Source organism: Tinamus guttatus, unplaced genomic scaffold (assembly GCF_059628265.1).
Source record: "Tinamus guttatus ecotype Peru unplaced genomic scaffold, ASM5962826v1 Tinamus_guttatus_pri_ptg000399l, whole genome shotgun sequence".
In the NCBI taxonomy this organism is placed as follows: Eukaryota; Metazoa; Chordata; class Aves; order Tinamiformes; family Tinamidae; genus Tinamus; species Tinamus guttatus.
Genome location: NW_028288933.1, coordinates 803,498 through 816,456, shown reverse-complemented (window position 1 = coordinate 816,456; position 12,959 = coordinate 803,498). Strand labels below are relative to the sequence as shown.

General features: G+C 43.3%; 2 protein-coding genes across 3 annotated transcripts in view; both read right to left on the bottom strand.

Annotated features, from left to right (window-relative positions):
• The window catches only part of OTOGL (otogelin like), an 83,597-nt gene extending 79,739 nt beyond the window's left edge, over positions 1-3,858 (bottom strand). The window contains exons 1-3 of one of the 2 annotated variants that reach the window (XM_088531204.1): positions 3,620-3,858; positions 2,675-2,714; positions 1,519-1,567 (exon numbers count right to left, since the gene is read on the bottom strand). In XM_088531204.1, the coding sequence (XP_088387330.1) occupies positions 1,519-1,567; positions 2,675-2,714; positions 3,620-3,698 (168 nt within the window). In that variant the 5' untranslated portion in view covers positions 3,699-3,858. The remainder of the gene's footprint in view (positions 1-1,518; positions 1,568-2,674; positions 2,715-3,619) is intronic. The other variant, XM_088531205.1, reaches the window with a different exon arrangement.
• A 5,338-nt stretch (positions 3,859-9,196) lies between these two features.
• Positions 9,197-11,503, bottom strand: RPS16 (ribosomal protein S16). The gene is made up of 5 exons (XM_088531198.1): positions 11,438-11,503; positions 10,717-10,818; positions 9,912-10,008; positions 9,534-9,581; positions 9,197-9,396 (listed from the first exon to the last, which is right to left on the bottom strand). Exons 1-5 carry the CDS (start codon positions 11,483-11,485, stop codon positions 9,251-9,253), a joined length of 441 nt encoding a protein of 146 aa, XP_088387324.1. The 5' UTR covers positions 11,486-11,503; the 3' UTR covers positions 9,197-9,250.
• Between the last annotated feature and the right edge of the window lie 1,456 nt (positions 11,504-12,959).

The following is a 12,959-nucleotide window of genomic DNA, read 5'->3' as shown; positions in this document are numbered from 1 at the left end:
CCATGGGGACGAGCCTGGCCCTGGCCCTTGGGGACTGGAACCAACTTGTTGCAGTGTGGAGACCGCAAATGGGGGACGTGGGGCTGCAGCACCTGCCGTGGGGGCAGCAAGGGACGAGTGTCCCCAACACGGGGGAGAGCGGAGGACGGGGGGACTGGGCATGGCCGCGCAGGAGGATCGTCACCCTCGCCCTGCACATCAGCAATATGGACAGGCACGACGGCCTTCAGACCCCTCTTTGGCTGGGGACACGTGTCCATCTGCCAGGCATGGGGCTTCAAGGAACTAACTCCGGGAGCCTCTCCAGCCCTGGGCTAGTGCAGCTTGTCACGTCCTATCCCAAGAAGAGGTCACATTCCCTGGGAAAAGCACTTGGGGGTCTTTGCCCTCATTAGCCTGAGTGGGAATTTTACCAGGGTGAAGTGCTGGGTAGCTAGATATTTCCCCGGTGCATTTACTCATGGCTCTTTCATACCCTTTCGCTTTATACAGCGGTGTCCTGCTGCTTAAGCAGCTCTTACCCTGTGTTTTCATTTGGTCCCTCTCAGACATATTTACCCTCCGCTGCTCCCCACAGGCACCCGCCAGCCCCCCACTGCACCGGGGGGGGCCTTCACGTGCAAAAAACTTTTTTTCTCCTTCGCCCCCTGCTCAGCATTCTCCATGCTTAGAGAGGGCTTGGAGTTTGAACTAATGGATCTCAAAGTGACCAGGGCTGTACAATAAACATTTCAGAGTAAGTCTCACCAGCGCTTTACACAGTGACATAAATGCTTCCCTTTTCCCCCTGTAAATACTTTAGTAAAGTTTGCCTTTTTCATGGCAACAAAAATCAGTCTGGAATTGAACCAGATCACACAGTGAAAGGGTCCCCACTTCAAAAGCAAAAATTATTCTTAGTCCTAATGGCCCGTCATTATCCAGAACAGTTCCTTATCATCACTAGACAAAAACACCCATTTCTGTTACCCATATTCAGTTACTTGGAGCCAGGCCTCCCCAGCAAAGCAGTTTATTTTCCTGTGCATTATTTTTGAGGCACATCTCTGCTGTGACACCAATTTCCTATTGCATCCCCTTCTTCTTCAAGTGCAGCCCTAAGCACATGGCGGGGCGAGGGAGTCCCCAAGCTGCAGGAGCCCAGCCTGTGCCATGGACGCCCCTGCAGCAACAGCAGGAGCCTCGTCTATGGTTTCATCACTGCTCTTTTCCCCAAACACTAACAACTTTCTGGGCCACAAAGGACCGAAGAGCTGCACTTTTATTTCCCATGGTGTGTATCCATCAGTTTGTCAGGATGGGTAATTCAGGGAGCATTTTGATGGGAATGAATGAATGAATGAATGAACGAAGGCGGTGGGCTAGGGTTTGAGGGAAGCAGGTAGCCGCTCCTCTGCACTGTCCTCCTGTTCCTGCTGCTGTTCTCCTTACAAAGGCTCCCTTGTAAGCAGAGCCAAGCCCCAGAGCAGAAAGGGAGGGAGGGTTTCCCCCGCTCGCGCTTTCGGAGGTGTAACCTACCTCTGCTGCTAAGAGATCTCTTTTCTGTCGAACTGCATTAAACTCCGTTCTGGAAGAAAACAAAAAGGATCTTGTATAATCAAAGGTCTCCGGAGCAACCTGAATAAGCAGTGCCCCTGAGAGAGGTGTTTCGCTCTGATTTCCATCACTTTATCAAAGAGGTCTTTCTTGGGTTAACATTTAAAAGGTGATTTTTTTTTTCTTTTCATGGTCTCCTTTTACAGAATTCGACAGTGCTCCAATCTCATCTCTCAGATTTTGGAGGCTTGTTCAGGGAGGTGCAGAGGGCTTACAGGGGATAGAACCTGAGCAAAATAGACTAATATGACAGGATACAAAACTGTAAAGTTGCTTCATACATACTCAACTGTGCTTGTGCAGGGAGTTTTCCCAAGGGTTATTTGAAGGCACTATGATGGCACCTTTAAACACAAAAGATGACTGTCCAGCTGTAACTTGCTTAAATTCATGATTAACCTTTTTCTGTTTTTTTTTTTGAGAAACAATGGCACCAAACTACAAAACATAATTTTATCAACAATCCAAGATGTTATTATCATTTATTATGCATGTGTGTTCACTAGATGTATCAGAGGTCATTAGACGCCCAAAGCTATGTTTAACTGAACACTTCTATTGAAATTGATGGCATAGTTCCCATTTAATTCAATGGGATCAAGAACATTCCCTAGTTTGGGTTTTGTTTGGATTACATCTTCTACATAAAAACATGTATTGAAAGTGTTTATTTTAAGGCAGTATAGCACTTGCTTTTTTGTGCTTCAAATAGCAGCTAGGATTTTATCATGCAATTAAAAATGTTAGAAGGATACTCATTTAATGTATTTTTCCAGACATGAAATAATGACCTCACCCTAATTTCATGCCATTATTCCTCTAAACTTTTTCTTAAGCTGGAGAAGCATCATTTTTCATTAAGTACCTCGATTTTTCAAAAGGAGGATCCATGGCCTTTATGTAAATTCTTTGAAAAGAGTTGTAAACATTGTAAAAGCACATTTTTACATCCAAGCTACTAAAAATTACATGGCACATTCAAGACTACATTTTACTTCCTAACTTGTACTGTGTCAGATAAGCCTTATTCATTCTTGTTCTGGTTGTAAGACTTGACCAATAGGGAACAAAAACTTACCTTGAAGTTCTTTTCAAAAGAGAGAACTTGCAATAAGAACCTGTGGATTGAAAATCATTGAGTTAGTTTATTTTTTTTCTACAGCCTCACTCTGCATTTGACAAACAACAATTTCTTAGGTTTAAAACAACACTGGTGAATTTTATTTTTTAAAAATACAGCTAATGATCCTATGTTTTCCAGAGAATCTTTACACTGCCAGCAAGAAGAGGATCAAACCAGAACTGATAAAATACAAGAGGTGCTCAGAGCCATCCAGAATCATATTTCTATATAGACCTATATATATACTTTTATATATATATATATGCATATGCCTATAATAATTTTCTGCATGTTACCTATAAAATGCAATCCCAATCCACTGAAAAACATTCCAGATCCCAGACATTTCTTGCAATGAGAATGTTCTTTCTCATTTTGCCTTTGAAGTCTTTATAATTGCTCGAAGGGGACTGTTTACAATATCCATTTGCACTACATATACCGATAAAAAAATGGTAGTTTATATAACCAGAAGAGTGATTATTTATTCTAGACTCTATTCTAGACTCTATTCTAGAGTCTAAAAATGTTCAAACAAATTGCAGGTGCAGCCTGCACTTCATCAAAAAAATTATACTCTATTCAAAATCATTATCTGATTAGGCATCTGACAATAACAAGAAAGATCAGGAAATTTTGTTCTTCAATTCTTCTGTAATAAAATTCAAGTTTAGAAATGCTTTTTTTTTTTTAATAGAGGACATATTTTGATTTCAACAGCAGTTAGAGAAAATGGTGATATATGTTTTTCAACTGGTGTTATTCTGCCAACTCCAGTAAGGGGCATAAAAGTTTTATCTTAGAATGACAGAAAAAGAAGTACTTGTATTACTAAAATATTTAGAAAAAAAAATCTTTTTAAAAGCTAGTGCTAGCATAAAAATTGAGTAATGATCTTACCTTGCAAAAAGAATAGCAGAGAATGAATCAAGAATATGCTCCAAGGTATCATTAAATTGAGCTTTCCCACAATGTTCATTTCAATATAGCTTATAAATAGAGAACTTATCCCAATTAATGGCTTCGATTACGATGGCATCTTAGAAATAAGTATTTCTATTGCGTGCTTAAATCCTTTAAAAATTAGATAGATTCATTATTTAAAAGTATACAACACACAAAAAAAAAGGAAAAGAAAAAGAAAAGAAAACATCAAGCTTGGTAGCCACGTAGAGCTTCAGGAGCTTTGCAAAGGTTGCATATAACTTTCTAGCCGCACGTCCCTCATTCGAGATGCATGGTGCCTGCTCGGCAGCCCGTATTAGTTACCCTTCCACCAGAGCCGCGAGTGTCACTTCTCTATGGGATTGAATCGGCCCTTTATAGACAGCAGACAATGAACGGGCCGAGGCGCGGCCGTGTCGTGACGCTCTGAGAGCTCCCCGCAGGCGTCACGTCACCGCCGTGCGCATCAAGGCTTGCGTCAAGCCCACTGCCCTTTGCACACTTAGGATAGGGAAAACTTGCAGCTCTTTTAACACCTGCTCCGGTGTTACTGCGTAAGGGAGCAATACGGTAACCTCTAACAAGAGTTTGGTTTTAATGTGCCTCATTGGTCCTAAAAGGAGGGACATAAACTTCCATTAAATAACACATCTGGGTTTTGAGGAATATTTGTAGATACTTTCATTGGAGTAGAGTCTCCTTATGCCACAAAAGAAAACTTCTGAGACATTTCTTTTTTAATAGTGTGCTTTGAAAATCTCATTAGCAAAAAGCAGAAAAGTCAGCCAAGCTAATAGGTTTTATTCCTATTTTTCCATCAAAACATATTAAAAAAAAATCAAAAATAAAAATGACCATGGTTCAAATGGAAAAAAATTACTCAATCCTAAAAATTAATAGAATCATTACAAAAGTATAGTTTCAAAAACATTGCTTATTAAAACTGCTACTGCTACCAATCTTATTTATAAAGCCTCTCTTGCCTAAACCTCCACTCTTCCCAAGATGTGATTTGTAGAATGCTCACAGAATCCTACAAAATTTAGTTTTGAATCAAAGTAAGTTCAGAACTTGATGACCTCTTGGGTGAAAGATTTAAACCCCCGGTGAATTCTTTAAACCCTTTCTCTTGTTCTCTCCCAGTTGGGCTAGGAGAGAAGGCAAACCGGTAATCCCACCAAATGAATATTTACTAAAGATCCACTGAAAAGTGTTATTTGTCCATGTTGTGTTTCATTATTCCATAAATCCTAAAGCAAACATATTTCCTAGCTTGGAGACTTTATTCATCACTTTCTTTAATCTGTCATCTGCATCAGTAGCTCTGAATGTGGAGCAGAGGATTGAACAAATCATTATTGTCCTATGAACATCAGTAATATGTAGTAGTCAAGCAGAGGGGATAACCTGAGGCACGTTTGTATCAATGGACAAACACAGAACTTTGACTCAATTTCCTGGCTTGCTACTCTTGATCAGTTGTTAAAGATGCAGCTGTGCACATGGCTTATACCACCAGGTATGGCAGATCGTGAAATGTTGGATCTCTGTTCCCATAAGTGAAACATTTGGATCTGAAAGACTGACATCCACACAACACACATTTCATGAGGACTTTTGCCTTTTTTTTTTTTTTAACTAGCTTACGGCTAGTCCCATGGGCTGAATGCTCAGCAGCAGCTGGACTGCATCCACCGGTTTAATTTCATCGGCTCCACACGGTCCGAAACCACTCCACGCTGCAAACTAAAGCAGAACTGAACTCCTCCTTCAAATTAAAACACTAATGTAGTCATGCTCACACGGTGCAGACGTTAATGCAGGCATCTGTCTTGTAGGAGGTGGCAGGGACTAATTGACTTTAGTCTCTTGTAAATTTGTTGTTAGATGAAAATATCTTGTAGCTGCATAATCCAGCATTAGAGCTTCCAAAATGCTTCACCAGCTTCTTACTCTATTTTCAAGTTAAAACTGGTTCCTCATTTCAAACTCAGAGAAAAAAAAAGTCCTGACCTGATCCGTGACCTAGGACTCTTCCATTCCTCAAGCCTGTATTACACATCAGGCTTCATATACAAATTCACAGATTAATCCATTAATATGTGTAGACTCTTTTGGTTCAACGGGAATTATTTTAAGTAGCATTTTCCATAATTATTTGGTAGCTAGGTTGAGGAACATTTGGTTCCTTAACATGTTAGCATTTCACAGTTTAACTTCTGATACTTAAAAAGCAGACTAAGCTGTAAAAGCAGACTAAGCTGTAAAGAGGCTTTGGAAGACTCATAAGAATAGGTTTCATTAGGCCTGGTTATCACTGTTCAGTGCAGGGTGGGAAATAGCACAGTTCCAAAGACATTAAGAGTATTAGTTAATAAGAAAAAGAATTATTCAGTCAGGTACACTGAACTACTCACAGGACTATTTTAAGAAAGCAGATTTTTTTTTGAATTTTTGCATCTAATTACATCCTGACAATGACTTACATTAGCTACACAAGTAGTAGAATGTTCACAGATTGTGACTTCTGAAAAAACAGAAAAAGAGATTGTGTTATAGAAAATAATCACATTGGTAAGAAAATGATCTCTGAGAAGACACACTAGCTTACATTTAAAAAAAAACAAAAAGTGACATGTTTAAGTTATACATTTTTCTTTAAAAACTTCTCAATGTTTATACATTTGCCTATTAAAGTCAAAATTAATTTTCCCTAGAGTTCTTAATATAGTAACGACATTTAAGAGGGCTTCATTTTATATACAGCTTACGCAGTTTCCCAGGGCTCATAGCAATGGGTGTGAACAGAACAGCCCTCAGTGACACAGGTTCAAGTTCTTGCTTGTGATCTGCGATATCCCCAAAAAATAAAAATAAATAAAAATATACTTTTTAGAGTACCCAAATCTTCACTGAGCAGCTATTTTCAATTAAAATTCAGTTAGGGTCACATTTTGATGTGTTTGTCTGATCTTCTTCCTAGGGATTAACAGCAGCGAAACGAATGAAAGAGCTGGACCACAGAGAGCTCAGGAGCAGTCCTTGCATTCCAAGAACCATCCCCACGGTGCCTTAAGAATCTCATCACGGGGTCCACGACCCGACTGCTGGCACTTCTCCATGGGAGGATGGCTGGATGCAGTCACATGAGCCAGAGCCGCCAGCCCCATGGAACCTGCCCAGCCCCACAGAATCGTGACACCAGAAAGGGAAACATTGTGAGCAAGGGCTGCCTTTCTCCATCTTCCCAGGGCTGGTGGTACTTCCCCAATGAGGTTAAGCCCTCTAGTGGTTAACCAGCAAATAGCCATATAGGGAGAAGATTAAAAACAAACAAAACAAAAACAAAAAACAGCCCTTCAGCACCCAAGCAACCCCCTTCAACTAACATTTCTCCTTTAGAAAATAAGTCTGTGGGAATTACATGGCTCTCGGGGATTAATAGGGCACTTTCATAGGAGCTCTAGGGGATTAATAGGGCACTTTCATAGGAGCAGAGTTAAGTTGGGAAAGCATTTTTATTATGTTAAGAGCTTTTTGTTTGAAGAAAAAATAAAGAGATACTATCTCCGGATATATTAGTAGCAATGTGAGCTTTATTTTCAGCCTTTCCATAAGAGAGCAACAAAAGAAAAATCTCCAATTGTTACAAGCTGTTCTGTGGGCAGCAGAACAGATAAATCTGTTTTGCCTGTGACTATGAAAACCACCCCATGATTTACCTCCTGGGGTTTCTATCTCCCCATGGTGCCTCCATGACTTTCACCTCCCAGTGACTCTGGATCCTCTTATTCCCTGCATTTCATTGCTCCAGCAGTTAAGTCAGAATCGGTTTTGGATGAGCCGCAGGATATTCTCTGTAAGTGCCAACTGGCAGGCTAGGACTCATTTCCTAAGCAGGCAGAGAGCCACTGCTTTTCAGTAACCACGTGAGCCAAAAAAAAAAGGTTATTTATCCTCAGCTGAAGCTAATTAACATCTATGGAAAGGGCAGTCTCCACAAAACACATAGGAATTCAATAGTCAAATTTGGAGTTTGACCAACCTCAAAAGCTGTAGTAATTACAGAGCGTCTTTTGCTTAGAAAGTCAAACTACAAGTCTGAAATAAGAAACATGAGCAGTCTCTAGCAGACCCGAGAGCTAGAATACTTTGCCAGCAACTCTGTTACAAATGAGAAACTCAGAGGAACTACAGATTTCTGATTGCCACCCCTGGATGGGAAATAGGTCAGATCTGATGCAGGGACAGAGGAAAGCAAATTACTAAGGAGACAGAAACACCAAAACCAAGTTCTGGAATATTGTTTGCTTGGCATTGGACAAAAAGAATCCAGGCAAGTAAACTGGCAGTAGGACGTGTAATAGTCCCTTCCGCTGAAGTGGAAGGGCAAGATTTTGAGTATGACTCTTTTTAGGTCAGGTAATGCACTATTTTCTGGTAGACCCTGAAAGCTGAACTGGGAGATGGATACGAAATCCATTTTCACAGCATATTCCTTCAAAGCTATATGTTTGATGTTTGATAATTACACTTCAAAGCACAACTGCTTTCTAGAGAAAAAGCAAAAAGACATCATAACAAGTGTTAACATCTATAAAAGCCATATTTTCCTGAGCCATAGCAAAAGGGGGAAAAAAACATACTATTATTTCAAACTCTCCGATTCAATCCATACAGAAAGTCAGTTTTACTGCCTGGGTACACTGAAATGACCTACCATTAAATGAGTGAGAAAAGAAACCGCACTTTGGAAGAAAATTCTCAAGTATCAAGGTGTTTCTATGTAGTTCACTATTGTCATGCCAGGATACGACAGAGGGAAAACCCCCAGCTCACAGAGCATTCTAGCCAAAGCCAGGCTCTCAGTTGATTAAATCCCCAATGTTTCTCCCACTTCCTGTCCAAAGGTTTTCCAGTGTGGGGAAAATAAAATTTCTCCAGCCCTAGGTATATCATGATCATATATTCAACTTTGGATTGGTCACACTGCCTTCCTTAAGGGGTTCAATTACGTCCCCCATCTCATGATATAAGCAACATCTAGCTTGCTGCCAAATGCCTTTTTTTTTTCTTAATAAGTTATTCACATGCTTGTTCCATGTCCACATGCCTCTGTACTTGTATTTGAGTGAACATGTAGCCACAGAACGAATATATCTCAGCCCAACATTTGTAAAACACTAAGTCTTTTCTATGTTCAATTACAAAATAATATTTCCATAGCCTAAAACATGCTGGTTGTTATTTTAGGGGCTTCCTAGACATATACACACTAATCCGTAAGTTTTTATTTGCTGTCTTCTGATAAATACACACTTATCAATAGTAGGAAGCCTTTTATTTTACTGCCAAGTCTTTGAACTATTTTAATTGGGTTCTACTAAAAAGGCTTAGAACTGTCAAAACCCTTGTTTTCACTTTAATCATTTCATTATGCATTTGTGAGCCCATGCGAACTAACACATATGGAAAAATGCATTTATCCCTCTTCCCCACCCCCTCCCCCCAAAAAATCATAGAAGTAGAAAATATTTATCAAATTCTTTTCGTGTTTATTAACTGTCACAAGACAGTAGAACAACTTTAACGGTAAGACTTCTGGTAGCGTGCACGGGCACCAGGTCCTCCAAATTTCTTGGACTCGCAACGGCGCGGATCTGCAACCAGCAGAGTCCTGTCATACTGGATTAGAATATCCTTGATCTCTTTCTTGGAGGCTTCATCAACATCTGTAAGAACACAAAATAATCTTCCAATTACATTCCAAAAGGAATTAATCTATACTAGCATTTTTTTTTCTATTTTGCAGCAAAACAATCAGAAGCCATTCAAGGCTAGCAGAGCACAACCAAAACAAGGAACTCACATTTTTGATAGTAAGCCACCAATGCTTTGGAAATAGCTTGACGGATAGCTGTTAAAAGAGATGACACATCAGTAAGGACACAAAAAGCATTCAATGTGCCCATTTCAGAATCCTGTTTGAAGAACTTGCTTGGCTTCACTTTCTGCCAACTTGTCCTTTCCTTCCATCATTTCCCCTCCCTCATAGTCCCTGTGACCTTTACTTTAGCAATTCCTAAGACATTTATGCCAACAAGAGGCTACCCTGAGCTCATTTACTCATCTGACAACTGTCAGCTACTCAAGAAATTGTCCAAGGGCAGTGTGAAGCACTGAGATGCACAAGTCAAGTGGCTTGAGCTTTTCTAGCTCACATAGAAAGCTGCACACAAAACCCTACCATAGATCTGTGCTACGTGGCCGCCACCCTTGACACGGACTCTGATGTCAACACCAGCAAAGCGCTCCTTGCCCAGGAGCAGGACAGGCTCGAGCAGCTAGGGAGACAAAAATAAGTAAATTTAGTTGTCATCAGAAAGAACTCCAGTTTGCAAAGTTATAAAGTGTTCTTAACGATGCACACCTGATTCTACAAACACTCAAGTTATACATCTGTCTTGCAGAGTTCTTTGATATCCACCAGCACAGACCTAAGCATTACCAAAGTTTGGTGGGTTTTTTGGTTTTGTTTGTTTTTTAAGTTTCTAAAGTTTTCTAAGTTTCTAAAATCCTAATAGCAAAGCAGATGCACACAGGAATTAAGAGCAATGGAAATAAATTCCACAATTTCAGCAGAAGGCCATAAGATACTTGTGGTTTTTCTTCTCCTTTACTTCTTATATCTTATAGACAGCTAACTAATCTTAGACTCTTTCATGAATGGTCAAATGGCTATTTGCCAAGCTCTAAAGCAACATTCAAGTCACCAATTTAAATTAAAAATAAACTAGCCTAAAGTGCTGAAAAATCCTTCTGATGCCAATCAGAGCACAATTCAATAAGAATTCAATTTGTGCCATCTTTGTACTCCATAGCACCTCATATAATATGCTCAACTCCCTTAAGCTCTGTTTATAAACACACGTGTGCATTTTACTATATCACAATTACAACACACAAACATTTATCACAGTAAATCTTGCAACTCTTTTCCTTCCCCAAGTCATATAAAGTCATCTTAATGTACACACAAGACAGACACTTACTTTATACTGCAGAGTCCTGGGCTCGATCATTTCCAGAGGTCTGCCATTCACTTTAATGAGTCCATTCCCTCTCTTGCAGTGGGCAACAGCAGTTGCTGTTTTCTAAAAATCCAAGCGTGCATTATAACAACACTTACATATATAAGAACACCACACACATATATATATGTATGTATATAAGCAAGGTAAAGAAGCTTTCTGTGGAGCTTGAACAATGTAAAAGTTCTACTTTAATGCCCAAGATGAGCATTTTGCCTGAAACAAAGCGCTCCTGCCAGCTGCTCACTCGGAGCGCTCCGGCGCTGCCTCAGGGCAGCTGCACGAGCTCCCCGCGGCCTCTCGGCGCCGGCTCCGAGCAGCGCCCGCCTCCCCTCACCGCGGCCCCCTCCTCACGCGCGGCTACAGCGAGGCCCAAGGGGGCCGCTGCGGCCTCGCCACTGCCGAGCGCTGCCCGGGCCAGAGGAAAGCGCGGATCCGTGTGAACCCATGTGGGATACATGTGGGATCCCATGCGAGGAGACCTCCCGCTCCCCGCCCCGCTCAGCCCGGGCGCAGCCCGGCCCGGCTCTGCACGTGGGCGGCCGCAGAGGCCCCGGCGGCCCCGCCGCGCGGCGCCTCGGCCCAGGAAGGGGCAGCCCCGGCGCCGCGGGGCGGGCCCGGCGGCCACGAGCGCCTCGAGCCCGGAGCCGGGGGGAAGGGGGGGCGAAGGGGGCGAACTCACCTTGCGCCCGAAGACCTGGACGCTCTGCAGGGGCCCCTTGGCCGGCATGGCTGCTCCTGCAGGGAAGGAAACAGAACGGAAGGGAAGGCGGCGTTGGCGGCGTTGGCGCCAGGGCCGCCGCTGTCCCCCCCGCCTCCCCGCTCACCTCCGTCCCGCGCGGCGCCTCGGCGGAAAGGGCGCACGGGGCTTCCCGGCCCCGCCTCAGGGGCAGCGCAGCCGCAAAGCGCTGCGCTCCCTTCCGGCGTGCGGCAAAGCGCGACAGAGCGCGCGCGCGCCCGGCCGCGCTTGGCGGCGGCGGGGGCGGGGCGGCGCCGGTAACGGCCGCCCCCAACGGCCGTCTCCTGCCGCCATGTCTGGGCGGCTACGCCTGGCACCCTGCGCGGTGTAGCGGGTGCGGAACTGCCTTTCCCGCTTCCTCCGCGTTCGCGATCGGCGCCGTTTCCACTTCGGTTTTTGCTTTTGGCTTCTCGGGACAGCGCCCCGTTCACGCCGCGGATGCACCGCTTCCACAAAGTCCCCCCGAGGCCTCACGCCATTTCAGGGCTGGCGGGCCGCGGGGTCCTCCAGGAGGCGCCGCCCGGAGCGGGCTGCGGGCTCCGGGCTCGGGCGGCCTCGTGGCGCCACCCGGCGCGGCGGAGCCTCCGCTGAAACGGCAGCCTTGGGAGCGCTCCGAAGGGAGGCGGCCGCGGCCGGAGCTGTGGCGTCTTGGCCACAGCTACAACATCTACAGCCGCTGGAAAGGGGCATCGGGAAGAGGCGCAGCCTGAGGAGAGCCTTATTTTCTCTCAAAAGCTTAATAAATTGCTAGAGAGTATAAAGCATTTAAACTTGGTGTCTTACAGTAACCTCATACATTGGTGGACCTTAAGGCAATTCTTTATATCTGTTTAAATGGTATGCACCCATTGTACTTAAGATCATGCTACGGAGCTCTACTTTGGGCACTGAACACTGTGAAACTGAGCTCTTATGTTTGGCTTCCGTGTTCAGTTTTCATCATCAAAAATGGAGCTTAACTCTCATCCAAGCTGCAATATTTTGCTTCTGAAATTTAGTATTTATGCAAAATTCTCCAAAAGGGCAAAAGCAGAAGCTATAGATTAAACAGGGTCATGCTTCTTAGATATTCTAAACAATAGAGATTTAACTTGATTAAGGAAAGAGTGGAGCGTTCAAATGAAACAATCATTTCCTCTGTCTTCAGAGAGAATTTTGAACAGTGAACATTAGTCATCAGTCATGTGAGGATTTAGACAAGCACTTGGCTTTATGCAATCGGAGTGATTAGTTCTGTTCAAGTGAACAGTACTGTGCAGGGCGGGCGAGATGGGGCACATGTCAAACCCCCAGCTCTAGCACGTGACTTTTGTGTTTCTGTGGACTAGTTTCCTAAGGAACGGTGCTTAAGCAGTCGGATATGTCTGTCATCGAGGCCTTCTCCATTGCTTGTGGGAAGAGCGAATGGTGGGTCACTTGGTGGCCAATTTCAGCTGGGTTTCACCTCTACACACACACACCTACC